The sequence below is a fragment of the Zymoseptoria tritici genome, chromosome 1, assembly GCF_000219625.1.
Source record: "Zymoseptoria tritici IPO323 chromosome 1, whole genome shotgun sequence".
NCBI lineage: Eukaryota > Fungi > Ascomycota > Dothideomycetes > Mycosphaerellales > Mycosphaerellaceae > Zymoseptoria > Zymoseptoria tritici.
In genome coordinates, this window is record NC_018218.1 from 4,917,308 (window position 1) to 4,943,507 (window position 26,200).

The 26,200-nt window shown below is 50.6% G+C and overlaps 7 protein-coding genes across 7 annotated transcripts; 3 read left to right on the forward strand and 4 right to left on the reverse strand.

Annotated features, from left to right (window-relative positions):
- Nucleotides 1-11,531: 11,531 nt before the first annotated feature.
- Nucleotides 11,532-13,544, reverse strand: MgAGL2 (putative alpha-glucosidase; the record flags this gene model as incomplete). The annotated part of the gene is made up of 2 exons (XM_003856970.1): nucleotides 11,532-11,974; nucleotides 12,032-13,544. Coding segments are annotated over 2 exons (1,956 nt in total), but the record flags the coding sequence as incomplete, so codon positions are not given.
- Nucleotides 13,545-14,148: 604 nt separating this feature from the next.
- MYCGRDRAFT_35119 (uncharacterized protein) lies at nucleotides 14,149-15,842 on the forward strand (the record flags this gene model as incomplete). Its single annotated transcript, XM_003856617.1, has 3 exons — nucleotides 14,149-14,297; nucleotides 14,361-14,714; nucleotides 14,780-15,842. The coding sequence occupies 3 exons, from the start codon at nucleotides 14,149-14,151 to the stop codon at nucleotides 15,840-15,842; spliced, it is 1,566 nt and encodes a 521-aa protein (XP_003856665.1).
- Nucleotides 15,843-15,937: 95 nt separating this feature from the next.
- On the reverse strand, nucleotides 15,938-17,245 carry MYCGRDRAFT_67212 (uncharacterized protein; the record flags this gene model as incomplete). The annotated part of the gene is made up of 5 exons (XM_003856969.1): nucleotides 15,938-16,361; nucleotides 16,459-16,612; nucleotides 16,661-16,916; nucleotides 16,970-17,083; nucleotides 17,165-17,245. The coding sequence occupies 4 exons, from the start codon at nucleotides 17,066-17,068 to the stop codon at nucleotides 15,938-15,940; spliced, it is 933 nt and encodes a 310-aa protein (XP_003857017.1).
- A 539-nt stretch (nucleotides 17,246-17,784) lies between these two features.
- On the reverse strand, nucleotides 17,785-19,821 carry MYCGRDRAFT_98811 (uncharacterized protein; the record flags this gene model as incomplete). Its single annotated transcript, XM_003856968.1, has 1 exon — nucleotides 17,785-19,821. The coding sequence occupies one exon, from the start codon at nucleotides 19,819-19,821 to the stop codon at nucleotides 17,785-17,787; it is 2,037 nt and encodes a 678-aa protein (XP_003857016.1).
- Nucleotides 19,822-19,999: 178 nt separating this feature from the next.
- Nucleotides 20,000-22,035, forward strand: MYCGRDRAFT_67218 (uncharacterized protein; the record flags this gene model as incomplete). Its single annotated transcript, XM_003856618.1, has 2 exons — nucleotides 20,000-20,426; nucleotides 20,515-22,035. 2 exons carry the CDS (start codon nucleotides 20,094-20,096, stop codon nucleotides 22,033-22,035), a joined length of 1,854 nt encoding a protein of 617 aa, XP_003856666.1.
- A 552-nt stretch (nucleotides 22,036-22,587) lies between these two features.
- MYCGRDRAFT_107637 (uncharacterized protein) lies at nucleotides 22,588-25,102 on the forward strand (the record flags this gene model as incomplete). The annotated part of the gene is made up of 6 exons (XM_003856619.1): nucleotides 22,588-23,233; nucleotides 23,290-23,448; nucleotides 23,502-23,772; nucleotides 23,831-24,042; nucleotides 24,095-24,660; nucleotides 25,088-25,102. The coding sequence occupies 6 exons, from the start codon at nucleotides 22,696-22,698 to the stop codon at nucleotides 25,100-25,102; spliced, it is 1,761 nt and encodes a 586-aa protein (XP_003856667.1).
- A 269-nt stretch (nucleotides 25,103-25,371) lies between these two features.
- MYCGRDRAFT_90017 (uncharacterized protein) lies at nucleotides 25,372-26,020 on the reverse strand (the record flags this gene model as incomplete). The annotated part of the gene is made up of 4 exons (XM_003856967.1): nucleotides 25,372-25,409; nucleotides 25,470-25,523; nucleotides 25,578-25,808; nucleotides 25,864-26,020. The coding sequence occupies 4 exons, from the start codon at nucleotides 26,018-26,020 to the stop codon at nucleotides 25,372-25,374; spliced, it is 480 nt and encodes a 159-aa protein (XP_003857015.1).
- Between the last annotated feature and the right edge of the window lie 180 nt (nucleotides 26,021-26,200).

Genomic DNA, 26,200 nt, shown 5'->3' on the forward strand with positions numbered 1-26,200 from the left:
TATAGGCCTATTAGCGTGTTAAAGTTCGTAGTCGAGACGCCGTAGACTACGACCTTGTGCTAGAGAGAGTCCTCTATTACCTATGCCTCGCCTACGATATCGGTAACCTTAGTAAGGCTATCGATCGTTCGTTAGCGGGCTTTCTCTGTTACAAAGTTTAGGACAATGTTGCCCCGAAACGATTTCTTTATTATAAGGACGGCTAGCTCTTGGTCTTCGCCTTTAAGAGCGTTATTAATTTTGTCTCGGGTTGCGATCTAGTCGAGTTCCTTCTCTTTATCCTTTAGTACAAGGATAAGAGGCATCGGTTCTGCTTGTTCTTTCGGCTTGCTAGCCCTCCGGGAGACGGTCGTCTAACGTTGTTATTATTGTTGTTGTTGTTGTGTTGTCTTTGTTGTCGAGGAGGTAGAGGTAGAGGTATCGGATCTGCTATCTCCCTTAACAACGTCTACGAAAGTAGGCTTCTTTGCCTATGCTACTAGTTTCTTTGTTGTCGTTTCTAGGTTCGAGACTTACTTTGCGAGGATTTAGGACGTTATCCTAAAGTCTATACGCTCGGTAAAGTGCCGAAAGACTTCGAGAAGGTCGAGAACCCGGGTTTGTTCTCCTGGAAACCCGACTAGATCCCCCGCCGCTTCGACTAGTAGCTGTCGGGCTTGTAGGATCTTCTCGTTCGCGGGCGTATAAGAGAGTGTTTGTTTCTTTCCGAGAGAAGGGCTACGAGTCGGGGAGATACTAAATTCGAAGGGGTTTTGCCTTTTCCTAGGTATAAAAGGAATGCCGGTTCTTTTTAGTAGTTCCTCCGGCAACGGCAGGGTTTTAAGAGACTTAAACGTAACTTCCTCGTCCCCTCTAGCCGTAGCTTTTAGAGTCTAAGGGGCTAAGCTTGCGTCTGTTATTTCCGTCTCGGTAGACATTATCTTGTTGTTATTGTTTGTTGTTTAAAAAGAGGCTTAGCAGTCTTACGCTAAGAGGGCTGCTTGTTCGTCTCTATTTCCAATCGCGTTCGGGTCCTAGCCTACTTGCGACACTAGGGCACTCTTCTCCCTACTATATAAAGTAGTATAGGAGAAGGTATACTTTAAAGAGGAGAGAAGAGATATATAAATATACCTCTACTTCTAGGAAGTACTTTAGCCTACAGTAACGTACGTCTTTATAGCAGGCTTTAGAGGCGTTCTGCGGGTAGCCGTAGCAGGTTCGGGACAACCTTTGTCTCTAGGGAAAGGTAGGCCTATACTCTATACAGAGTATCTAGCTATATAGCTAGTACTACTACTCTAATCCCTAGAGGTGCAAATTCGTCCTTACTAAACTATACTGCTCCTTTAGCTTCCTCTCTCGGCGGCGTAGGACAACAGGTAACTCTAGTGTAGAGAGAACTAAGTGTTTGTGTATATATATGTTTGTGTATCCTAGGAACACTGCTCTTGTTTGGCCTTTAGCTCTTTCAAAATTCGACCAAATTAGGCGTTTGATAGCTAGAATAAAAGCTCTCGTCGAGGGCTTTCAAACGGGCTACACGGCGTCCGAATCGGCGGCGTATTAGTTGTGTTGTAGTGTGTTGAAGTGTTATAGTACAGGTTGTGAACCTTCCTTGTGCAATGCCCTAAATAGGGAATGTTTCGAGTGTAGGGGAGGTAAGGTCGGAATAAGGTTTCGGAGGTGGGGGCCAAATTCCGGAGTTCAGGGTCCAGCGTCCTTAAAAATTTGCACCCCAAAGGGGGCAACAAGGTGAATCTTTGAACTCTAGTAGCGGCGTAGGTTTTAAGGGCAGCGGGGTGAATGCGGGTTCGTTAGAACGGCCTTGATAAGGGCTTTCGAATGGTGCGTGTTTGGTGATGATCGGGTCAATATTGGGTGTGCAATGGAAGTGCGGATGTCGATGGACCTTGCGGTCTTCGCGTTCGGCGAATCCTTCGTATCGTCTAAAGGCTCTTTTAAGGGCTCGGACCTAGTCGTCGTAGCTTGTACGCGACTTACCTTTAAAGACTAATAGCTCCTTTAACTTAGGGAGGTTATCCCTCGTTTTAGTATGCTAGTTAGGTTCGGAGAAGAGGTAGCGGAGGGTAGCCGTCCTTAGGTTCCCTTCTAGCGTAGGATAGTCTAGTTCGGCACGGAGTTCCTTAATCTTCTGCTAAAGGGTTAAGAACTCGAAGGTAGCGCGGGCGACTTCGTTGTCGTACTCCTAGGTAGCCCTTTCTTCCGCGGTCTCTCCCGAGCTAGGCTAGTTAAGAAGGTTAACGTCCTATAGCTAACTAGTAGGCGTAGCCGATAGCTCCGTAGAGGAAGCGCTCGCCTACTATCGGGCGGAGGTATTAGGAAGGGAATCGTCCTAACGATAGGTAACCTTTAGAGCTATGTCGGTAGTTTTTAGTATAGTTGTACAGTTGTTTTTAATCGAATTAAATGTTAGAAGCACCTCGAGAGGGAATATAGGCTTACACCGAAAACAAATAGTTATAGAATGTAATAAGTCGATTCGATAAGGAAGGGAATAGATAAGAGCGTCCCCCGAGGCTATATACCCGCCCTTCGTATTACTAAATACGTCCCTCCGCCTAGACTAGGCACCGGTCGCAGTCTAACGTCCGCTTAGGGGCTATCGTACGCCTGTAAGGTTCGTCCCTCTACAGGATGTCCTAGTCTAGGCTAGATAAGATAGCACCGGTAATCTATAGTGCTAGGATAGTCCAGGTTAGGACAGGTAGGGGGCGTTATCGTGAGGGTGTCCTTACATATAGATTCTACCGAGTTCTAGCTCTTTAAAGTGCATGTATGCTTCCTTCGAGGGCGACGAAGTCTCTAGAGAAGGGATATACGATTTTAATTCGGATTTCGAGGAGGTGCGCGTATAGGGCAGAGTAGACTGCTTCTTTCTTCTTCTCGTTCGTAGCGTAGAGGGCTATTCGTTCGAATCGTGCTATTGTTCTGTTGTAGCTCGTGTTTCGAGGCGGATTTCGAGAAGGATTTCGGGCGGATTTAAGAGGTTTTCGAGGAGGTTTCTTCTAGACTGTCTTAGTTTCCCTTCTAAGGAAGGTACTTACGACGGCCACCGCGTAAAGGTGCAGTCTGTTCGGCCGTCTCGTCGTTAGTCTAGGTCCGCTGCCTAGTCCGCATCTGAGAACATATGGAGGTCGGATCGCGTTTCCGGTAAGTGTTTGTAGTAAAGCCCAAGATTAGTGCTAGTGGAAAGGTAGTCGTAGATTCTCTCGACTGCTTCTTCGTGTTCCTTAGACGGATTGGAACAGTACTGTAACACGACTCCTACTGCTTTAGCAATGTCGGGTCGGGTCTTAATTATAGCGTAGTTAATAGATCCTACCTGTAATTAGTATGTCCGGATCTAATAAAGCAGCTGTAGGAGGTCGGTGCGTTTCTAAAGTCGTAGACGAGAGTCTATTAGGGTGTCGAACTTTCGATCCTTGCCGCCGAACCCGAATCGTTCCAGGATTTGCTAGAGGTAATTCGTCTAATAGAGGTAGATGTTACTATTAGGCTGTTAATAGACGTAGATTCCGAGGTAGTAACTGCAGAGGCCGAGATCGGTTATCTTAAATTCTTCGGACAGTTGCTCTTTAACTTAGGTAATCTTAGTCTCGTCTGGTCCAAAAATGAGGAGATCGTTAACGTAGACGGTTATGTACATTCCGTCTAGGTGGATAAACACTAATTAGTCGTATTGCGATGCTCGCCATCCGCGTAATTCCAAGAAGAAACGTAGACGTTAGTACTAGAGTCGAGAAGACTGTTTAAGTCCGTACAGGGTTCGGTTAAGGAGAAGGACGTTGTCGCCGTCGCCTTAAGGGAAGCCCTTAGGTAGCTTAATATAGATTTCGTGTTCTACGAGGCCGTTAAGGAATGCTGTGACGATGTCTATTTAATAGCATTTCTATCCGTAGCGAGCCTGCGCCGCAAATAGGAGTCGGTATAATAGTACTTTAACGACTAAGGCGTACGTTTTATCGAAGTCGAGGCCGTAGATTTAAGAGTAGCCTTTAACGACGAATCGTGCCTTATGTTTGGCGATGTTGCTATTAGATGCTATCTTACGCTTGTACACCTATCGTAATCTAAGGACCTTGCGGTCTTTTAGTCGTAGAACGACTTTCTAGGTGTTATTTTTAATTAAGCTATCGTATTCGTTAATCTCCGCTTGCTCCTACTATTTAGCATTAGGCATGCGTCGGGCTTGTCTTAGGTTTATTAGTTCGGGGCCTAATGCTTTATGTTGTTAAGAAAGGAGCATGTATTCTAGCTTGTAGACAGATCTCCGAACTTTGCGATTCAGCCTTAAGGATCGAGGTTCGTAATCTTCCGTTACTATTCGTGCCCGAGAATCTCCTACTACTTCCGTTAGTCCTAATCCTGTTGCCGCCTTAGCAGCGCGCGGTAGCGCGCCGTCGTTTAGAGAGGGGCGGACGCGAAATAAGGGAGAGATAACGTTAACTTAAGGGTGGTAAGTAGGGGAAGCAGAGAGCAGCGCCGGGTCGATGTTAGCATTACCGGGGTCGTCGGAGTCGTCAGAGGAGGAAGAGCTAGAGTCGGAGTCGAGTACAATAGGTAACCGAGGCTGCTAGGCAGCTGCTGCATCTAGTGCCAGAACATAGCGCTAACCGGATAGATTGTAGGTAAAACGCTAAACGTTAAGAGGTCGTAGAGGATCGGGAAATAGCACGGTAGAAGGCCTGCTTGGATCTATAACTTCGATATCTTCGCTCTGCTCCTAGCGAGAAGGTTAATCGGCGGCCGGGTCGTAGTAATTCATTCGGATTTTCTTAGTTAGTAATTCGCCGTTAGCGTCGTTGTCAGAGAGCAAGTTGTTAGTGCTATCCGGCTCGGCGCCGTCCTTATAGTCCTTTAGATCGTTGCTTTTTATACGTCCTAAATTGCCTCTGCTCCAAACGTAGTTTTTGTAGCTGCCGTCCTCTAACGGGTAATTGCATAGGAGAGTGGAAGACGTGCAATTATTACAAGGAAATTCGCCGTTACAAGTTATTATTGCGGCCGGTCCTCTATAAAGGCAGGACTAGCATGCGTTTAGCTACTTCTCGAGGAGGTATTCGTTATCGGACATCCGCAGATCGCGTCAGGTAACAGGGTACTTGTAGCTAATAAGATTATTATCGGCATCGGGAAAGATGCAGTTGTTAATACCTCTGAAGTCGGCATTGCCTTAGAGATTTTCGCGTTCCTTAGCATTTTCGTGCGCCCTAACGCAAGCGTCGCAAGGACCCGGGTGTCCGGAACATTTGTAGTAGAGGGATTAACAGCGGTTGCACTTTAGCTACTTATGCTAAGCTTTTATAACGCGCTAGACGTGTTCTCAAATGTCGTTGTTTAGTTCCTCGTCTTTAAGGTCCGGATACAGTCTAAGCAAGGTTAGTCGAGTTAGATCCTTAGTAGTCTGTCGATATTTCTTTAAGATGTCTACTCCGATAAAATCCTCTAATCCGATATCGTCCCGCTCGGAACAGAGTTGTTCGACAGCGCGAGATCGTTTGTTATTTAAGAATTTCTAGGCATAACTCTCTTTGTAGAGTTCGCGGAGGACAAGAAGATCGGCGGTAGAGATGCGCTTGGCGCTAGGTGCACGAGGCTTAAGGGATCTGATCTTGCCTATTAGGATCTTATCGGATATCTTATCCGGTATTTGAAAAGCAGCGTACTCGTCTTAGGGACTCCTACATTAATCGAGGACCTGTTAACTAGATTGTAATTAATCCTTAGCGAAAAGATTCGTAATAAAGGAGATGAGGTCGTCTAGCTAGTACATTTCGGACATCTTGGTTTTGGCGACGGACTATTTAATATAGTTGACTCTTGCGGTGATTTTCGTAGCGGTGCACTATTTAGGGACATTAATGTCCTTAATGCAGTCTAAAGCGAGTCTGCGGGCGGATTAGTCTAGATCCTAGAGCAGCGCCTTCTTTACATAGTCTAAGACGTTAGATAGCTAGTTAAGAACATTTATAGAGTAGCGAGTAGTAAAGTAAGGCGATAGGCTATTAGCGTCGGTGCTGCTCTGTTCGGCTACTAGAGACGGCGGGGAGTCTAGCGTATCGGTAGCGCTCGAGGAATCGTCGTTGTCTAGAGCATTGCCGTCGTTACTTTCTTCTTCGTCGGAAAGGGGGTAATTAGAGCGGTGTTGCCTAGCTAGCTCCTCGAGCTCGTCGAAGTCCACTCGGTCGTAGATAGACTAATTTAGATCGGAGTCGGTTAATCCGTTGCCGTCGTCGATACGGAGCTTGCTAACCCGGTAGACGTAAGAAGTGCTAGGATAGTAGATGCGAAGAATAAATTCCGATTCTAGGCCGACGAAGTATCCGACATACCTACAGAAGCTGCGAAGAGATTTCCCTTTAGGATCCCGCTTCTCCGGTAGGCTAAAGATGTACATTCGACTACCCTAGATACGCTCGACGCTAATGTCTGGTCGGTAACCGGATTTGGCTTCCTATAGCGTCTATTTAAGCTTAAGTGCTCGGGATAGGGAGCGATTCTTAAGCTAGATAGCATAGAGGAAAGCGTAAACCTAGAGAGATTCGGGGAGGTTTGTTTTACGGAGGAGTTCTTAAGTTGTGCTGTCGAGGATAGCGAGAATAGTCTAACTAATAGCGGTATAAGCGAGGTTAGAGTCGTTTATTATAGCGGATGCCTTTTCTCGCTCGGTTCGCTAGCCTCGCTCGGCAGTACCGGCCTAATAGTAATTATATAGCACGGATAGTTCGACGGCAATGCCTTCGGACTCGATCTATTGCTTTATCTCTGTCTAGGAGAGAAATTCGTTGTCGAGGCGGTAGGTTCTAATCTTGCATCCTTCGACGCGTTTAATCTTTCGGTAAAGAGCCTTGAATTTGTTCGGAATTTCCTACTTGTATTAGAAAGAGTCGGCCTAAGTAAAACGTTTAGCGTCGTCGGTAAATGCGAGAATGTAGAATGCACTATTAATAGCCTTAATCGGGTAAGGTCCCTAAGTGTCGACATGCATTATATCTCTAACAAACTTAGCACGGCGAGTGGCAGGGTCTTTTAGTACGCGGTTAAGCGCTCGCGTCGTCTAACAAACCGGACATATAACAGAGATTATGTCTTTAATCTGTTTGTCGGTAAGATCGATGCCGTTACTTATACGAAGGAGGAGTCGGAGATTCTGTAGTCTAAGATGGCCTATGCGACGGTAGAGTTGCATAACTAGGTAAGTAAAGTCGACTTTAGTGCAAATAAGTAGTAGACGAACGCCTAGAGGGCATGCAATAATGACTTTACGAGTTAATTAGGTTAGGACGTCGAGGGGGTCCTTAAGGACAGGGAGGTAGAGCAGTCTATCGAAAAGGTAGGCGGTGCAGATAAGTATGCCGTTGCGGTCCCTAATGGTTATGCCGTTGACACTTATGCCCTACTCGCTACGAAACTTCGCTCTCTCTATAAGCCAGGAGAGGGAAATAATGTAGAAGCGGACGGTTAGAGCGTATGCCACATTGCTAAGGTTAAGTATAACAGGTTCGCAACCGGGGCTGTAGACTTAAATGCGAATAGTACCGGAACCCTTAATTTTCAGTGCGGCAGGATCGTTCGCAGTGCCGACAGCGTATCGAGTTGCACGGAATTCGGTGAAGAGGTTCCTATTACTAACAATGCACAGGCTAGCGCCAGAATCGAGGATTATTAAAGATGGTCCTATATAATAGTCGCCGCTCTTAAGGAGAGCGATAGTATAAGGCTTGATTCTTATAGTTAGAAATCCGTCCACAAATTCATCCGCATAACAGTAATCCCTACTCTCTACTTGCCCTTGCTTACTCCTTGCCGCCGTTCCCGGTACTAACTTCCACCTTGCGAGATCTAAGCTCGAAGACTCTATAATCTGCGGCGAGATGTTAGTATAGGCACTAGAAAGGGGAAAGGAGGAGAGGGACTTACAGTTGGCAGGTATAGTAGTGCTAGAAGATAGCTAGTGTTTAGTAGATGCGGAGGTCGTAGAGTTATGCGCCGCGCTTGGTAGAGAGACAACCTATATAGGTTTAGGTAGCGAAGGTACAGAGAGCGATCGACCGATGTAAGGGGTCTAGTTTGTAGTCCGCGTAAACAGGGCCGCGAAGGAAAGGTTATCTTCGGCGTTGTTAATCAATCCTTCGGTAGCGGATGCGTCTAGATCCTAGGTTGGCGTCTCGGAGGTTTTAAAATCTCTTGCGATGTATCGCTTCTTGCTAATAGCGCCGTATGCGTTTGGTTTTGAGACCGAGGTAAGGTTGCTATAGTTGATAATGTAGGTGGGCGTAGAACTTAGCAGATTAGTAGGCATAATTATAGCGATAGAAGAATCGCTTTCGTAGTTAAAGTTAAAACTGGTCGCGCTTAGGATAGCAGTGCTGGAGAAATCCGGATCGATGCTAAGGTAGGTAGGGGCCCGCTTAGGAACGATAGTAGTAATAGAGGAATCGCTCTGATAATCAAAATCGAAGCTGGTAGCGGATAGAGTGTTCGAATACTCGGAATCGAGGTGTTCGAACTATTGTAAAGGTTTGCCGCCTGCAACGAGGATGTTATATAATCGTCCGGGGGTGTAGGTAAGACCGCATTCTTTAGTCTTGTTGTTAGAGGAGTTAGAGGTGCCCTTTTCTGCGGTTTTTTCAGTTGTGTCTACGACAGCCGCGGTAGGTTTAAAACTAGGATTACACTAGAAGTTTTTTGGCTTGTCCTTGTTCTTTAGATTGCGGGAGCAGTTAACTAACTTGTATGCGCGAGGCTTTTTACAGAACGTACAGGTCTCGAAGTTGGCGGGATCGAGTTTGCTATCTTTAGGTTTGCGAGGCTTGCCGTCCTTGTCTTTGTTCTTGCTATTATCCTTGTTGTAGTCCCTATCGTAGGTCTTTAGTGCCTTAGAAGCGGCGCGCTAGCTAGCGGGGAGGGTTTCGTACTTATATAAAAGAGCGTTTTTAAGATCTCGGAGGGCGCGGGGGGTATCTAGTAACAGGCGAGCTTATATGTCCCAGGTACGAAAGAAATCCTTAAATTCTACAGGGCAACCGGTCTTCTTAAGGTCGGATGTGATTTTTGTAGTAAGCTGTCTATCGTCGAGAGTACTCTTAAGTTCCTTAATGTTAGCTTAGATGTTAGAGAGCTTGGTAAAATAGTCGAACATAGATTAGTAAGAAAGAAAGTCTAGATTATAAAATTGTTAGTAAAACTTAGTTAAGGCCTAGGTGTCGGATTATTTGCAGATAACCTAGATAGCTTTAAAGATGTCGTTTAGGGTAGCGACGTTGCCGACTTACTCGACGAGAGCTTCTCGAAGATCGATAGAGATAGTGCTGTATATAAAAAGCTTAGTCTTCTTTAATCTCTTATACTGCTCCTTAAAGATAGGAGTGTTTAGGTTAAAGATAAGGACTTAGGTCTTATATGTTTCGTATGCTGTAGCAGCAGTATTAACGGCATCTCTAGCGCGAGTAACCGGAGCTATGTCGGTAAATTAGGGCGGGATAGGTTTAGTAATAATCTTTTCCGTGCCGTCGATAAGGCCTTTAAAGTTCTCGGCGTTACTAATAACTTTCCGTTCCCGGTTCTATTAATAGAAGGTAGTAGGTCCGGTAAGAATGTAGACGTAGATGCCGTTAAAATCCTTGTAGGAAGATAGAGTTTTGTTAGCTAACGCTATAGTAGGTAGGAGGTTGTTACGTAAGTAACTTCCGTTCGGTTATTTGGAAGATTTGTAATAAAGATCGATAGATTAACTAAAGAACAAATCCAGACTATAAATTAATTAAAAAGGATGTCCTGTACAAGGACGAAGGTAGGAATCAACTGTGTGTCTAATTTTCTATTCTACGGAGGAGAAACTGCTGTTATCTACCTTTACAAGACGTTTGCTGCGTGCAAACCCTCCTTTAATCCCTATGCTTCCTGTTAATTCCCGCTGCAGCCCTATGCAGGCTGGCAAATACCAATTAAAAGTCATCCGGCACTGATGACCATCTTGAGTGTTATCGTGACGAGCGCCGACCGTGATGGCCGCAAGCACTAAAATCCAGTGATCATCCTGTTCCTGCCATGCGGTGGAATGGACCAGCGGCAGGTTTTCTGGAGGGGAGACTTGAAACATGGTGAGACAAAAAGAACAATAGCGATGTGAGGGGAATATGGCCGATGTCATCTGTGTTGCGAAGAGGGATGGTTGGCGACAACACAGAACGGTGAATTGCTTTGAAATGGTGTTGTACGTCGTAGCGTTCAAGGAACTAGTGTTGGGATGTTGAAAATAGGTAATGCCGTCTGCGATTTGCGAAGACATGGGAAACCCGAGGTCGAGTATCGGCAGAATGGCAGGCTCGACCGCATACAGATTTGATGCATGTCGATGTCCTTCCTGCACAGAGCGCCGCGCGCCATCGCCGTCCACATATGTTGAGTCCACGGGCCTAGACTTCAGGATGGCGCTATCTGTGAGACTCGCGGATATGGTCGATGAGCTTCCGATTGGCGAGCGTGAGTCTGAAACAGAGGGAATGAGTTGATCTCCAGCACCAAGGAAGGGAGCGCTCGTCGGTCCCATGAAATCATCGAGCAAATCGAAGTCTCCCATGACTGGAAGCCAGTTCATTTGATCCGACCACGTATAATCCATGTTGCCGAGGGAAGGATGAGTCTGATTGTCGACCGAGTTCACTTGTTGCTCTGTAGGCCTCATGGCAGAAACATTCTGGCCTTCTTGCGTCACTTGTAATAAATCAAGCCCGGTAGAGCGCGGAGCAGCGCAGTCGCTATCGGCCGTGATGGAGGACGTTGGCTGAAGGCGAGTCTGCGGTCCGAAATACGAGCAGGCAAGTGATCTCTTCTCGCATCGTAGGCAAGGAACTCCACCTGTGCACTTCGTTCGGGCTTGTTTGCACATGATACAAGCCTGGCGGGCTCTGCGTTCGGATGCCGCGCCCTCTGTTGAAGAAGCCTCCCGAACATCTCGATGGGCGGTCGTCTCGTGCCGTAGGCAAGAATCCTTCCGGTTAAACTGTTTGCCGCAGTGTTTGCACGCAACAGCGCTGGCTCCACCGTGTACCGAATCTGTGTGGCGACGTAGATGTTCAGGTCGCGTAAAGGTCTGAGAGCAGACATGACATTCCATCGTGGATCATGCCGGCTTGCGTGCGGACTGCCACACGGCAAACAGAGCACTCATATGGAGAGCTGCACGGAATGTGCAAGGCCCGACGGCAATCGTGCCGATGATGTGATAAGTGAGATGAGCTGTCCGCTCCGGAACATCTGCTGAAAGTCCCCGTGCAGATTATCTCCACTTTCGGGTTTGCTCCAGGACTCCCTTGTATTTGCCCGGACCCCAACCGGAACCCCACAAATCCTTTGACCGGGACAATGCTGGAGCCTGGCGAGGGGACGAAAGGATATTTGGAGGTGACGGCATACTTCGACGCCCTGCACAGGAACAAAGCCATTGTGCCATGTGATCATGCAGTCACCGATTTCTCCGCGCTATCGAACCATATGTGACACCCGAACGGCCAAGCTCACTCTTGTCGTATGAACACCGGCATAGAGTCAATAGGACAGGACTCTTGCAAAGTCACACCACCCTCGCGGACGACATCCGAACCCCATCTTTTCCACTTGGCTCCGCGAGGCAGATACACTTCTACCTCGGAAACTCCTGGCTGGAGAACTGGTATGACGAGGTACTTGTCGCCATACATGTACTGCTCCTCCACCTCCCAGCACTTCGGGTCGGCGGGGAACTCGTAAAAGCAAGTTCGCATGACAGGCGAGCCTTTCTCGTGGGCCTGTCTCATCAGACCTCGTGTATACTCGCGCATCTCCTCGCGGATATGGAGATAGTTCACGAGGATCGGGTATGCCTCTTCGCCATAAGACCAGACCTCATTGGCAGCGCCGGGCGCTGTTGGATCGCCCTCTGACTTCGGCTCTCGATCGCCATGAAGTCTCATCACGGGACAAAAGGCACCTAGATCTGAATTAGTGATGCATGAACATCGAGGGATCAACCGTTGACTTGACTCACCCCATTGGAACCATCTGATGAGCAATTCTCGGAATGCAGGATCATTAGGATTACCGCCATGGAATCCTCCGATGTCGGTGGTCCACCAGGGAATGCCGGCGATGCCCATGCTGAGACCGGCCGATAGTTGGTTGCGGAAACTTTCCCAGGAACTCGCAATGTCGCCTGACCAGACAAGAGCTCCGTATCGCTGACTACCAGCCCATGCGCAACGGAGAAGATTGACAATATTCTTCTGTCCGGCGCTCTCCATGCCCTCATAAAGCGCTTGGGCATAGCACACGGGATACGTATTGCCAATTTGCATGTTTGGACCGGCGTGGTAGCGGTAGAGATCGAAGTCGTAAATAGAGTACTCCGGCTCGGCTTCGTCGGCCCAGAAGATCTTGATGCCATAGTCGTAATAGTTCTGCTTGACTTTCGACCAGAGAAATTTCCGTGCTTCGGGGTTGGTTGTATCAATGTGAACGCTGTCCCCTCCACATTGCATCGCGACTCGCACACCACGATCGACGCGGATCAGGAGACCTTTCTCCCGCATTTCCGGGTAATTGACCGATTCTGGGGCCACTGTTGGCCAGATTGAGACCATGAGCTCGATGCCCAAGTCGCGCAGCTCCTTCACCATGGCTGCTGGATCCGGCCAGTATTTTGGGTCAAAAGACCAGTCGCCTTGGTAGATCCAATGGAAGAAATCGCAGACAATGACATCCATGGGCAGTCCTCGCCGTTTGTGCTCTCTCGCCACTTGTAGAAGCTCTTCTTGGCTAGCGTAGCGCAGTTTGCATTGCCAAAAGCCCAGACCGTACTCGGGCATCATAGGAACAACTCCAGTGACTTGCGCATATGTTTCCTCGATAGCTGCGGGCGTCCCACCGGCCACGATCCAGTAATCCAGGCTTCTGGTAGAGTAAGCTTCGAAGGTCATTACGTTCGTTCCCAACACAGCGCGACCGATGGCTGGATTGTTCCAAAGAAAGCCGTAACCCAGAGAGGACAAGACGAAAGGGACGCTCGCCTGTGAGTTTCGGTGAGCGAGCTCAATATCGGATCCCTTCAAGTTCAGGTACGGCTGCTGGTACTGGCCCATTCCGTACAGCTTTTCCTTCGGCGAAATTGACTCAAGTCTCAGCGTCGCTTGAAAGTCTCCACCCAGGATTGGACGAAGCTCGCGGGCCTCGACTTCCAGAGCGCTGCATTTGGGGTCCAGCAGGTCTTGTCGATTTCGGGCAAACTCTTCAAGGATCTTTTCTCCATTGCCGTTGTACATGACGACTTTGCCGCGTCTTGAGATCGTCGCTCGAATGCTCCCATTCACGATCTCGCCAGAGCCGTCATCGTTGATCTGAATCTTGGCCGTGGCATCTGGCTGGCCGAGAAGGGCGCCCTCGCCAACGGGCATTTTTGCCAACTTGGTGGCACGTACGCGAAGTGCATTGGGACCCCATGGATCGATCCATAGAATGTGATCGTCGAAGCGAAAGACCAAACGATTTTTCTCCTGATACAGCATCTTTGCAGTTTTGATGTGTGAAGAGAAAAGGTGTACAAACAACTAAGACGCTTTTGAAGGCAGCTTGAGGGCGACCAGGTGGAGCCTGCAAGTCTGTGTCCACTTGAGCAAGCCCAAGTCACATATGCGATTCCTCGTGGCGGGCGGTCAGCACGGAGGTGCCATGGTGCAGCAGGAATGGGAACGGAGACGGAGCTTACTGGACCCCACCGGAATCCCCCACAAACCCTCGTCGTTCCCCAGCTTCGACCGGCTGGATCGGCTAAATATTAGCACCAGTGCACCACCGCAAACCCCACAATATACCATGCGGTACCTTGCAGGAGCATGGTGGTCCAAGTCTGCTCAGGGACATGGATCCGGCAAGCCAAATGTCCATGCGACTTCGCCTCTCCAACCCCGCTGGCATTAAGTACGCAGGGCAAGGATGCTTTGCTGCATGGTCTGGTCATTCGATCTCCGTCCGAGGACTCCGCACGGCAAGACCACCGCAGGTTTCTCACATCTCTTCGCATTCGATTGACCACTTTCGGTCTGCGTATCATTACACATCTGGCCGGTCACGATGAGTCTGTCTTCCCAAGACGAAAAGACCCAAGGCAATATGGATGACGTGCGTATCGAGACCAAGGAGCAATCCGAGGTCGAGGTGGCCCAGCTCGCCGCGAACATCGAGAAGACCACGAACTTCTGGCAAGCGTTGAAGGACGAGCGGAAAGCTGTGTTCTGGTCAATGGCGGTGTCAATGGCCATGTGAGTCTCCCAAATGTCCCATGAAGCTTCCGACAACAATTGACCGGTGACGTATATCTGCAGCATCATGGAGGGCTACGATATTGTCCTGGTCTCGTCCTTGTTCGCACAGCCGGCTTTCTCGCAGAGATATGGCATTCGCGTCGACGATGGCTATCAGATACCTGCGCCGTGGCAATCTGGCCTGGGTACTGCTCCGACCATTGGAGCGATCATGGGCGCATTCTTGAACGGCTGGCTGACTCACAAATTCGGGTACCGCAAGGTTCTCATCGTCTCGCTCGCGGCCATCATCGCCTTCATCTTCCCGCTGTTCTTCGCACCGTCTCTGGCCGTATTGTTGATTGGTCTGATCCTCTGTGGCATCCCATGGGGGGTGTTCGCGACCATGGCCCCCGCGTATGCCTCCGAAATCTGGTAAGTTTCTCTCTACTGTCGAAGCATTGCATATCACCAGACCATGAACTGATGACCTTGCTCAGTTCTTTGAAGTTGCGAGGCTACTTGACCGTCTACGTCAACCTGTGCTGGGCTCTTGGTCAACTGATCGCCGCGGGTGTTTTGACAGGGTTCAGCAACGGCACCACACAATGGGCTTACAGGATTCCGTTCGCCATCCAATGGGTGTTTCCATTTCCTCTCCTCGTGCTGATCGCGTTCGCGCCTGAGTCACCCTGGTGGCTGGTACGGCAAGGTCGAATCGAGGATGCGAGGCACTCGCTCAAGAGACTGTCTTCCACAAAGGCCGCGGACAAGACGGACGATACCATCGCTCTCATTAAGCATACGATGCAGATCGAGGCGGAGTTCGAAGGTGGCTCATCGTATATGGACTGCTTCAAGGGTGTCGATCTGCGCCGCACAGAGATTGCGTGCATGGTCTTTGCAGCGCAGGTCTGGTGTGGGAGCCCTCTCGGCGGTACACCGGCATATTTCTTCGTCCAGGCGGGTCTCTCCCCCAATTACTCCTTCAAATTCAGCGTCGGTGGTCTCGGCCTGGCCTCCATCGGCACGATCGTGTCCTGGTTCCTTATCTCTCGCTTCGGTCGACGGACGCTTTACGTGGTGGGGTTGGGAAGTCTTTTGGGCCTTCTTCTACTGACTGGTATCCTTGCATCTGTCTCCGATTCCAGCGGCTCATCTTATGGCCAGGCAGGTCTTGTCGTTGGCTGGCTCCTCATATACTACCTCACGGTAGGACCGGTCTGCTATGCCATCATATCCGAGACGTCTGCGATGCGTTTACGCAACAAGTCCGTCTGCCTTTCCCGGATCGCGTACTATATCTCCCAGGTTATCGGCAATGTGATCGAGCCATACATGATCAACCCGACGGAAGCAGCGTGGCACGGGAAGACCGCGTACTTTTGGGCAGGGACATGTCTGGTTTTCTTCGTCTGGGCCTATTTGCGCTTGCCCGAGACCCGCGATCGCTCATATGAAGAGCTGGATATCCTGTTCGAGTCCAAGATCAAAGCAACCAAGTTTGTTTCGACCCATGTTGATCCGTACGCTGAGAGAGGAGAGCGCGTGAAGGCCGAGTAGAGTCCAGGGATGCTCTTTGTGTATTATAGGATGGCGCTCACATCGGAGTGTCTCAAAAACGCTGCTCGAGGCAAGCTGCGATTTATTATTACAGCTTAAGCTCCAGCCTCAAGGTCCTTCGAGAATTGCGCAAGGCGCTCCTCCTCATCGTCCTCTTTGCGAGTTTTCAAGCTTCTCTTGAACTTCACCGCTTCAGTAGGCACACCGGCACGGACCGCTCTTCCATTGTATCTTCGACCATCCCAAGCATCGGCACACTTCTGGGCAGACTCCACGTCCCGGAAACGAATGACGCAGATTCCTCGCGGCTCCAGGTCGTAAACGACGACATTCTTGACGGGTCCGATTGTCTCGGCATCTTCCAGAACATCTCTGTGAATGTCGTCTGCAAGCTCTTCGTCCTCCTCGAGTTGCGCCAGGGTGAAGATGTTACTGATAATGACCAATTTCTCCCAGGATGCAGACTTGCGAGGAGCAGGGATTGGCTCTTCGTCCTCGTCTTCGAAAGACTTCAGACGGCTATTGATGACAATCAGTAAGAACACGCTTTGCGCGCACGGAAACGTAGGCTTACTCGGCAATCTCGGCTTTCTTGCGCTTCAATTGAGCGTCTGACACTGGCTTATCGATACGAACCTTCTCGCGTTGAAAATCCTCTTTTGTGGCGGCTCGTACACTGATTTTGTTCGTCTTGCGGCTGCCTTTGCGGCTGAATTCTGCGTCATCTTGTAATTCTATGGATTGCGCAACGCCGTGTAGATCGTTGAAGACTGACATCATGTTAGCTGAATCTCGCAGAAGACACCTGACTGACATACCAATGACAGCGTTGCCCGTGGGCAGACCATCCTCGTTCTCGCTGATGTGGATGATCTTGCTTGAATCGTTCGGTGTCTCCGCAATGACTCCGTAGCGTTGGAACACTTTCTCGATCTCGTCAGCATTCACATCCAGAGGAAGGCCCGTCACAACGATGGCATTATCCGGATCCAGAAGTTTGTCGGTGGCAGTGGTTTTTCCAGTCGTGGCATTGGTAGTACGCTTGGCTTTGTTGGCATTTGGATTTTCCTCCGGCTGCGAGGTGTCAGGGCCGATGTGTTCGATTTACAGGAGGCATGGATGCGTACATTGTCGAGCTGCGCCTGCTTCCGTTTCTGGGCTGGATTCATAGCGGGCTCATTCTCGTCGACTCCTTCAACCTTGTATGCTTCGGCCCATTGTTTCATGAGCTCTTCGGGGACCTGCGTCGTTGCGGCAATGTATTAGCAGATGGACACATTCGTCTTCGCTCTGAAACGCAATGATCGACGGAGCATGCTTACCGTTTCGCTCCAAGTGTTGCGGCTCGCGATCCATTCCCACTCAGTCCCCTTCTCATCTTCGAGGAAGTAGTTGTTCTTCTCCTTTGAGAAGGCGACGCGCGGATCATTTGCAAACTCGCTCTGATCTTGCGGAAACGGAATGCGGTCTGCCATGATGACGGTCGTCCTGCGCGAGAACACAATGATGATAATGTTGATTTACGCCGATGTCGAGGTCGTGAAAGTGACAACTTGGAAAGGCACCGTTCTTCCTTAGCGTGACAGAATCTGCAGCTGCAGGGCGGTAAAAAAAAAGCGCTATGAAACCTTATTCTACCATGTTTCACGTGCGACAAAGTCAACGGGCTCTGAACGGGGCAGTCTTGCAGGTCTAGATGGGTTGGCAGGTCGTACTTAACAGGCGTACAGGCAAAGGTACCGGTAATGTAGCAAGACGGTCAAAGGCGGTAACCGCTCACTTAGCAGTATGGCGAGACAGACGTGCATTGAAGCGTGGTATGGTGTCGGTTCGGGTAATGCCTTGCTCGAAGCACACTATATAGCAGTCTTCACCGAAATGCGTCAAGCATGTCGAATGAAAGGGGCTCATGCTATACTCTTCGTTTCATAGGTTTCGACACCTATGCGTCCCCATTCCCAGCAGCTGCCATTTGCTCTTTCCATTTCTGAGCACGCAGCAAAAGCTTGCTGATATTCCGACTGCTCTCGTCGTCGTTAGGGAAGACAAAGTCGAGGTACTCCTCAAAGGAGTCATCGTCCAACTTTCTCCGCTTCTTGACCCGTCTCGGCAGCATCTTCTTGACCTTCTCCTTGTCCTCATCCGAACCATGCGTGGTCTCGAAGCCATCCCAGGCCTGGAGCAATGCCACACGTTCATCGACGAGATTGCGGTCCCTGTACAATTTGTGTGCTCGGTCGAAGATGGCGCGTGCTCTGGCCTTGGCAGCATCTGATATAGGCGCCTCTTCGTCCTCGTCCATCTCCTCTTCTGCAGCGTCCGGCACGTTGATCTCGAAGTGCGCATAGCTGACCCAGACCTTGACATGATCCGTTTTCGCCAGGAGTCTTTCATACAGCTCGCGGGTGCGTTCAAACTCTCCTTCTTCCTCCTCAAAGTCGATGTATGCCTTCCACACCAACTCCGGCATGTCCAAAACCTCCTGCTGCGTCGCCAGCTCGAATATGCCTCGTGTCCGGTCGAGATCTTCCAACCCGCGCTCCAGCTCGGCAAACTTGATCCAGGCTTGACTGTTGCTAGCATCGAACTCGATCCATTTCTCGTACAAGGTCCGGCACCGCACAAATTCGAAGAGCTTGAGTTCCATGTCGATGTAGGCTCGGAAGAGGCGATTCTTCGGGCACATGCCAATCGCGGTTCCAAGTGTCCTGCGTGCTTGAGTGAGGTCTGCTTGACGAAGATGGAAGTGTGCCTTGAGTATCCAGATTTTCGCAAAGGTGAATTTCTTGTGAGGTAGAATCTTCAGAGCTTCGTCGTAGACTTGAGCGGCGCGGGAAACGTCCTTGGTCTCAAGCTCCTCGTACAGTGCGTAGAAGATCCAGAGGTAAATGTATCGTCGCCAGTGTCGCTTTTCCTGTGATGGTGGTAATTGGGCGATCGCACGCTCGTATACGTCTCTCACACGATCAGGGTCACCGCTGGACTCCTCCAATCGTGCGTAGTCAAACCACGAATCGTAATTCTTGGGATTCTCCTTCACCTGCTCCTCGTAGAGAACTCGGCGTTTACTCAATACGACATCTTCCACACCTTCGCGATCGCCGAACTGCTTCTCGAACGTGGTATAAGATTTGTGCAGAATTGCCGATTTTGATCGGGGCATGCGGTCCAGAGCATATTTGTAGATGGCGCGAGCACGCTCATACTCCTTCAACTTTGCTTCGAACCTGGCGTACGCAATAAAGAGCTTCTCATCCATGAATTCGTCGCCGAGAGTCTCAATCGCCATACCGAACACCTCTCTCACCAAGTCGCTCGTGCCATTTTCTTCCTCAAAACGGGCCCACTTGATCCAGTTCCGAGACTCCGGGTGTACGATTGTGAAGCGTTCGAAGATGTTCCTTGCTCTTTCGTATTCGCCATAGCGCTTCTCCAACTTGATATACGCGCTCCAAGCCGCCTCCTCCGGTTCCCACGACATCCACCGCTCAAAGACCTGTCTTGTCCCAGGGACATTACCCAGCATCTCCTCCATGTACACATACTTGTACCACAGCTTGTCGATTCTTGGCTGAATGGTCACAGCTCGGTCGAGCAAATTCCGCGCATGGTTGATGTTCCTCTCCTTCATCTCGGCATCGATGTAGCGGAGCCATAGCTGAATATTCGTGCTTTCCACGTCCAGCGCACGCTCGAACACGCTACGGGCGCGACGGTACTCTTTCTGCTCCAGTTCCCAGGCGGCATAGCGGAACCAATTGCCCATATTAAGCCGATTCCGGCGTACATAGTCCTCGAATTCCTTTCGTTTCCGGCCCTGGTACTCATGAAGTTCCTCGAGATCCGCGAATCGCTGTGTAGGCGCGGCGAGACCGGGCTCCTGTCGGTCGACGGCTTCTCGGAGAAGCTGCTCGGCGGAGATCTGCTGAGGCGCGGCGGCCTTGTTCTTGACCCGTGGAGGCCCTCGTGAGGACTCCATGGTGATTTCGTTGATCGAAAATGGTTATTGCGACGAGGTGGTGTTCCGACTTTGAAGATTGACTGTCACAAGAAATCTTGAAGTCCCCGCCAAGAGCTCCTTCTTCGACTTCAACTTCTTTGGAGCTTCAACATCTGCACTTTGCGACAACACACACCACAGCGACAATTGACCTCCCATCGAGATTGCAGCAGACCCGAGACTCGTACAAGAGCTACTGAGATAGCAAATCCCAGCTACCGCGCGCGTAAGCGCAGCGATCACGGATTGAAATGGCGACCATCGCGGATGAGCTGCTGAACGACTTTGGTGATTCTGGAGACGAGAACGACGAGGAGCAGATCGACAGCACATACCTCGACAACTATGCAGATCAGAATGGAGAAGCAAAGGAGACGTCAGGCGAGGGTCAGGAAGGTGGCATGGAGCTAGATGGTGACGAGGAAGAGCCTGATGAAGACGTCGAGGGACATGTCAACCTGAAGGCGGAAACAGAGGAAGACCCCGAAGAGACCAAAGCGCGCGTCGAGAAAATGGAGCTTCACAAAGTCAGCGATGTGCGCAGTGTCGCGGGGCTGATGAAGCAGTTGGAGCCACTTCTTGAGGTAAGCAAATCCCCTTGCGCACACGTTTGCGATGCAGTGTATTAAACTTCTCTTCGAATACAGCCCTGACCTTACCTTCTGCCCGCAGAAAATCAACCACTACAGATCGCTTCCTCCTGGACAAGAGACAAGGAATATAGGCAACATTGAAGACAACCCAGAGTACAAGCTGCTCACAGAATCAAACACTCTTTCCACGGGAATCGATGGCGAGATCATTCTGGTACACAAGTTCATCCGCGACCACTACTCAGTACGATTCCCGGAACTGGAGACGCTTATTCAAAACCCACTCGATTACGCCAAAGCTGTCGCCATTATCGGCAATGGTCCCATGGAGAACATTCGCGCAATCAGCGAAACGACCGACAACATCGTCGGGAAGCCGTTGAAGCAGGTCTTGGATGGCCCATCTCTCATGGTCGTTACTCTCGAAGCCGCAAAGACCAATGGCCAGCCACTCTCGGAGCCCGAGCTGGAGACGGTGCGCCATGCCTGCCAAATGATCTTCAAGCTTGACCACGCCAAGAAAGTCCTCACCGAATATGTCCAATCTCGAATGTCCATGTTTGCACCTAATTTAACAGCTCTCATTGGGTCCCTCACCGCCGCTCAGCTCATCAACTACGCTGGCGGGATCTCCGGTCTGGCCAAGACCCCAGCATGCAATATCCCACCCCTGGGCAACAAAAAGTCTGCTCGAGCGGTCGGTTTGGCCACCAACACGGGAGTCCGGAACCAAGGCGTGCTCTACGCCAATGACATCATCCGCGACGTCCCATCCGATCTTAAAGTACAGGGCATGCGCATTCTCTCCGCCAAAGTGGTTCTGGCCGCCCGCATTGATTCGGCACATGAATCACCATCAGGAGAGCAAGGTCTCGCGCTGGCCGAGCAGGTCGAGAAGCGCATCAACAAGCTCTCCGAGGCGGCTCCGAATAAGGGTGTCAGAGCCCTTCCTGCTCCTGATGAGAAGCCTTCACGCAAACGTGGTGGTCGTAGAGTGCGCAAGATGAAGGAGGCGACTGCTATGACAGATCTGCGCAAGGCTCAGAATCGCATGGTCTTCGGTCAGGAAGAGGCCGAGGTGGGATACGGCGACGGCACGAAAGGTCTGGGCATGATCGGCGCACAGAACGACGGACGCATTCGTGCACAACAGATCGACAATCGTACCAAAGCGAAGTTGAGCAAGAAGAATCCTGGTTGGGGTGGCACTTCGACATCTGCGAACGCGAGCGGCACATCTACCACTCTTCGCAGCTTCGGCGGTGGTCTGAGCACGCCTGGTCAGCTCAAGGCTGCTGGGTTGAGGACTTCTGGCGTTGGTCCGACTGGGTTAAAGACGAACATTGGCGGTATGAAGACGAACGTAGGAGGTGCTGCCGGTACGGCAAGTACGATTGCATTCACGCCCGTGCAGGGTCTGGAGTTGGTGGATCCAAAGGTCAGGGAGGAGATGAACCGGAAGAGGAAAGCAGAGGAGGATCGATGGTTCAAGAGTGGTACTTTCACTCAGCTGGGTGGAGGTGCAGCTCCTGCCAAGGTGGACAGTGGGGGATTCAAGGTTCCTGCGCTGCCCGTGAAGAAGCAGAAGCAGGATGGATGAGAGGTTGTCGGGATAAAGGATCAACATCGCACTAACATCACCTTACGCACTGCTTCAGCGGCGTAAGACTGATACCCATCTTCGAGGCGCATCATGCGATTCTGAAGCAGAGCGTGGGGCGGGCCACGATCGCTAAAAGTGCATGACACACAGAAGGAGGCGAGACGTACTGTAAGATCGTGAGTCCGCTTCTTCACACCGATACAGCAGCAGCTAAACATTATAGCCGCATGTAATGCTTCAGCCTGCGATGGACCACGATCGAGCTTCCGCGCAGACAGATGGTCTAGATTGAGACAGTGACTTCAATCACATACATCTATCATTCATACCAGGTCCGCAGTGCAGTGCGCATGAGCTGCCTTCTTTCAAGACCTCAAGCTGCGTTTTCATTCGGCGACGGCAGACCCCCCACGTGCTGAATACCACAATGAGCCAACCTGAAAGCTGCAAAGTGTGCTGACTTAAACCTTGTCAAAAGTCGCGCAGATATACCCGTGCCGATCACAGGCGGTCAAACATACCCCGGTCACGACTCTAACAATACTCGGCAACATGGGTCAATCCATGCCAGGCACCTGTCATCTCTCGACCTCACTTTACGTGCAATTTTGCACAATGTTTTCGTGCTCATCCTCATCAATGTAGTTGTACGCCTCAATGAGACCTCTACTCGCACTCATCCTCACTGTCCTGCTGGGGTCCACAACAGCCGCAGTATTGACCAAAGATGGGAAACAGATTTGCCCTCTGCAGGGCCAGCAGTTCCCGGTACCCACCAATCTCTCCCAAGACTCGATCTTCAACGAAGCACTCCAATCACTAGAAGCTACACTCCATGCGAATATATCTCAGACTCCCTACAACGAAACGACCTTCTCCATTGGAGTCTTCAGCGCCAATGACGAGGACCTCTTGTGGGAATTTCACCACGCCGATGAGCTTGTCAAGAATAGCAGCCTCGGAGCCAACGATGTGGATGCCGACTCGGTGTATCGGGTCGCGAGTATCAGCAAGATATTGACGATCTACCTCTGGCTTATCCACGATGGAGACCGTCGACTTAACGATCCGATTATCGAGTATGTCCCCGAGCTGGCAACGGGGGATGCGAAGGGTCGGGACTACGCTGTACCGGACTGGAGCGAGATCACGGTGGGAGATCTAATGATGTATCTGGCAGGGATTGGGAGAGACTGTAAGCTGAAAGACATTGTCCCATCGCCAGAATCGCGCGTACACTGGGCTGACGAGTAGAAGATGGATTGAACGACGTGGCAATCAAGAACTCGGTTACGGAGTATCTCTCCGCTGATACGGTGCAGATGTTCATGAGCAGCGGGCCGCCGAAGGAAAAGCCGGTGTGTGGGTATTTCAAAAATGGGTATGATTACATTGCGTGCAAGGAAGACAGTGAGTTCACGCAAGCGTCGACAGTGGGTGGGAGATGTGCTGATGTGGTCTAGATTACATTCAGGCCGTCGCAAACCTGGCGGCCGTCTTCGCGCCAGGTTACACTCCCATGTACAGCAATGCGAACTGGGCGATTCTGGGGTATGCGCTGGAGAAGCTGGCGGGAGAGGAGGTGGAGGCTGTGTTCAACAGTTCGTTGGTCGAGGCGTTGGGATTGACGGGGACGAGTTATACCACGCCGAAGATTGTGACGAAGCACGCAGTTATACCCAATGGGAACGTCTCGTCGTCGAGCTGGGATGATGAGCTGGGTCCCTTGGCTGCGTGAGTCTTACCTCGTATCAGATATCTGATGATGCGATCAACTGATGTATATTCCCAGAGCCGCTGGAGCATACTCCACCACCAACGACCTCGCCAAAATCGGCAGAGCTATTCTCAATAGCACCTTGACCTCCAAAGCCGTCACCCGCCGCTGGTTCAGCACCTCCACCTTTGTTGACTCTCTCGATCAAGCCGCCGGTCGAGGCTGGGAAATCTTCCGCCGCGAAGTCAACGGACACACCGTTGATGTATACACTAAGGCTGGGAATTGTACGTTCACCCTCTCACGGTCCGTCACCCGCCCACTAACACGATTATCAAGGGGGATCATACACCTCCGTCTTCGCCCTCATCCCCTCCTACAACATCGGATTCAGCATCCTCTCCACCTCTAGCTCGGCTCACGGCAAACTCACCGCCTCCCTCCCCAATCTCCTCATAACCACCCTCCTCACCGCCCTCGAAGCCTCGACCCGATCCCAAGCAACCCACAACTTCGCCGGAACATACACCGACCCTACAGCCAATTCCACCCTCACCCTTACCCTCGACACCTCCCCCGGCCTCAAAGTCACAGCCTACACTTCCGCCGGAGTGGACTTACTCTCCACCGTCTTCGGTCGGCCAGACTACGTGGTCGATTTCCGCATTGTGCCGAATCAATTATACGACAGACGCGGCTCGGTGGGCTTCACAGGCATCTACGCATTACCAGAAGATGTCCCCAAGAACGGCGATTTCTACTGGCCGTGTCAAAACTGGCTAGATATAGACGACTACACCTTCGGCAACGTGCCTTTGGGACAGATGGTGTTTGAGGTTGATGCGAGCGGAAGGGCGTGTGGGGTGAGACTTGTGGCGCTGGGGATGGAATTGGAGAGGGTGCAGGTATGATGTTTTTTTGATTTTGGCTTTTTCCCGTCCACGGCGGTTGCGCTGAGGGAGCGAAGCATGTCGGCTGACTTGAGTTTGGTGGGTTCATAGTTACCTTTTTTGACGGAGTATTGCGAGGCGCAGGGTATTGGACTAGGAGGAGTATCAGCCGCGTCAGGAAGCGATGGGATGAGGACTTGATAATGCCGTACGAGTCCTTTTTCTTTTAAAAATTCAGAGAAGTGCTGATCCCGGCACTGGAGACTTACAAATCGCTCATCGGAGTCGATGTGGGTCTTAAGATGACGGCGAAGACAGAAGCGAATGGCCATTGCATTGCCATTCGCTTCTAAGACGACGGCCAGGGAAGAGGCGAATGAAGACGTGAAAATGTTGTGTATGAGCGTTGCATTACAATACTTTATGCCAATGGTCTGTACAGGCCAACACCCGGTGAAGGATGCGTTGTCATGGCCGGACCGCGACTTGATCCAACCGACCAAGCGGCGGACGGGAAAGTTGATTCTCCATTCTATAATCGTTCACACCCCGCCACTTGCGGGCCGAGGTGGTCAAGTAGTAATGTCATTAAATCCGTCTCACGCCGGACCAACAAGCAAGCAGTTTGTCGACCCGACTCACACGCATCTCAAGTGAGTTTGGCGACTTCATTTTCCGACCTTCTAAAGCATCAGTCAGTACGCATATCATGGGACCTGTCACGGCTCACAGGAGGATGATGTTGATGACGGGACGTACGTTGCCTGAAAGAGGAGGTATTAGCGAACCGATCAAAGACGACAGGAGTATTGAGTGATGCTTACCAGAGCCGTTCAGGATTCCACCGAGATCGAGGCTTCCGAGGTCGTTGCCGTTGCCTGGCGGTGATGTTAGAAGACGTGGATAACTGTGATATGATCAAGCTCTCGCACCGAAGGTGTTGCCATTGCCAGCCTGGTTTCCGTTTCCGTTACCGCTGCCAGCGCCAGCACCGGCACCCTTTCCAAAGCCGTTGCCAATGGAGTTGCCGTTGCCGTTATCCTTGTTACCGCTTCCTGGGTTGCCAATCGCATTACCATTGCCGTTATCTTTGTTGCCAGAGCCGTTTCCATTGCCATTGTCCTTGTTTCCGTTACCAATGCCGTTGTCCTTGTTGCCGTTGCCTATGTGAGTTATGTCAGACCTGTGTTCGACAATGGAAAGAGGGACATCGTATACCGTTGCCGACGATGCTTCCGAGAATCTTGGTCAACTGGTCCATTTGCTCGCTAGGGACGGCGTAGGCGACGGCGTCACGCTTCTGCTCGACGGGGATGGCGGCGCCAGAGACCATGATGGCCGAGCCGATGAGGGCGAAGATGGTGGAGGCACGCATATTGGTGGTGTTTTGGATTGAGTGGGATGGAATTGGTTGAGAGGGTGTTGTATGGAGTGGAAGGTGAGATTCGCGAAGATTGATAAATGGTAGGATGACAGAGGAGAAAGAGTAATACTCAAGGTCGACGACTGCTCCTATATAAACAGTAATCTCGCATAGTTCCTCGCTTCAGTCCGA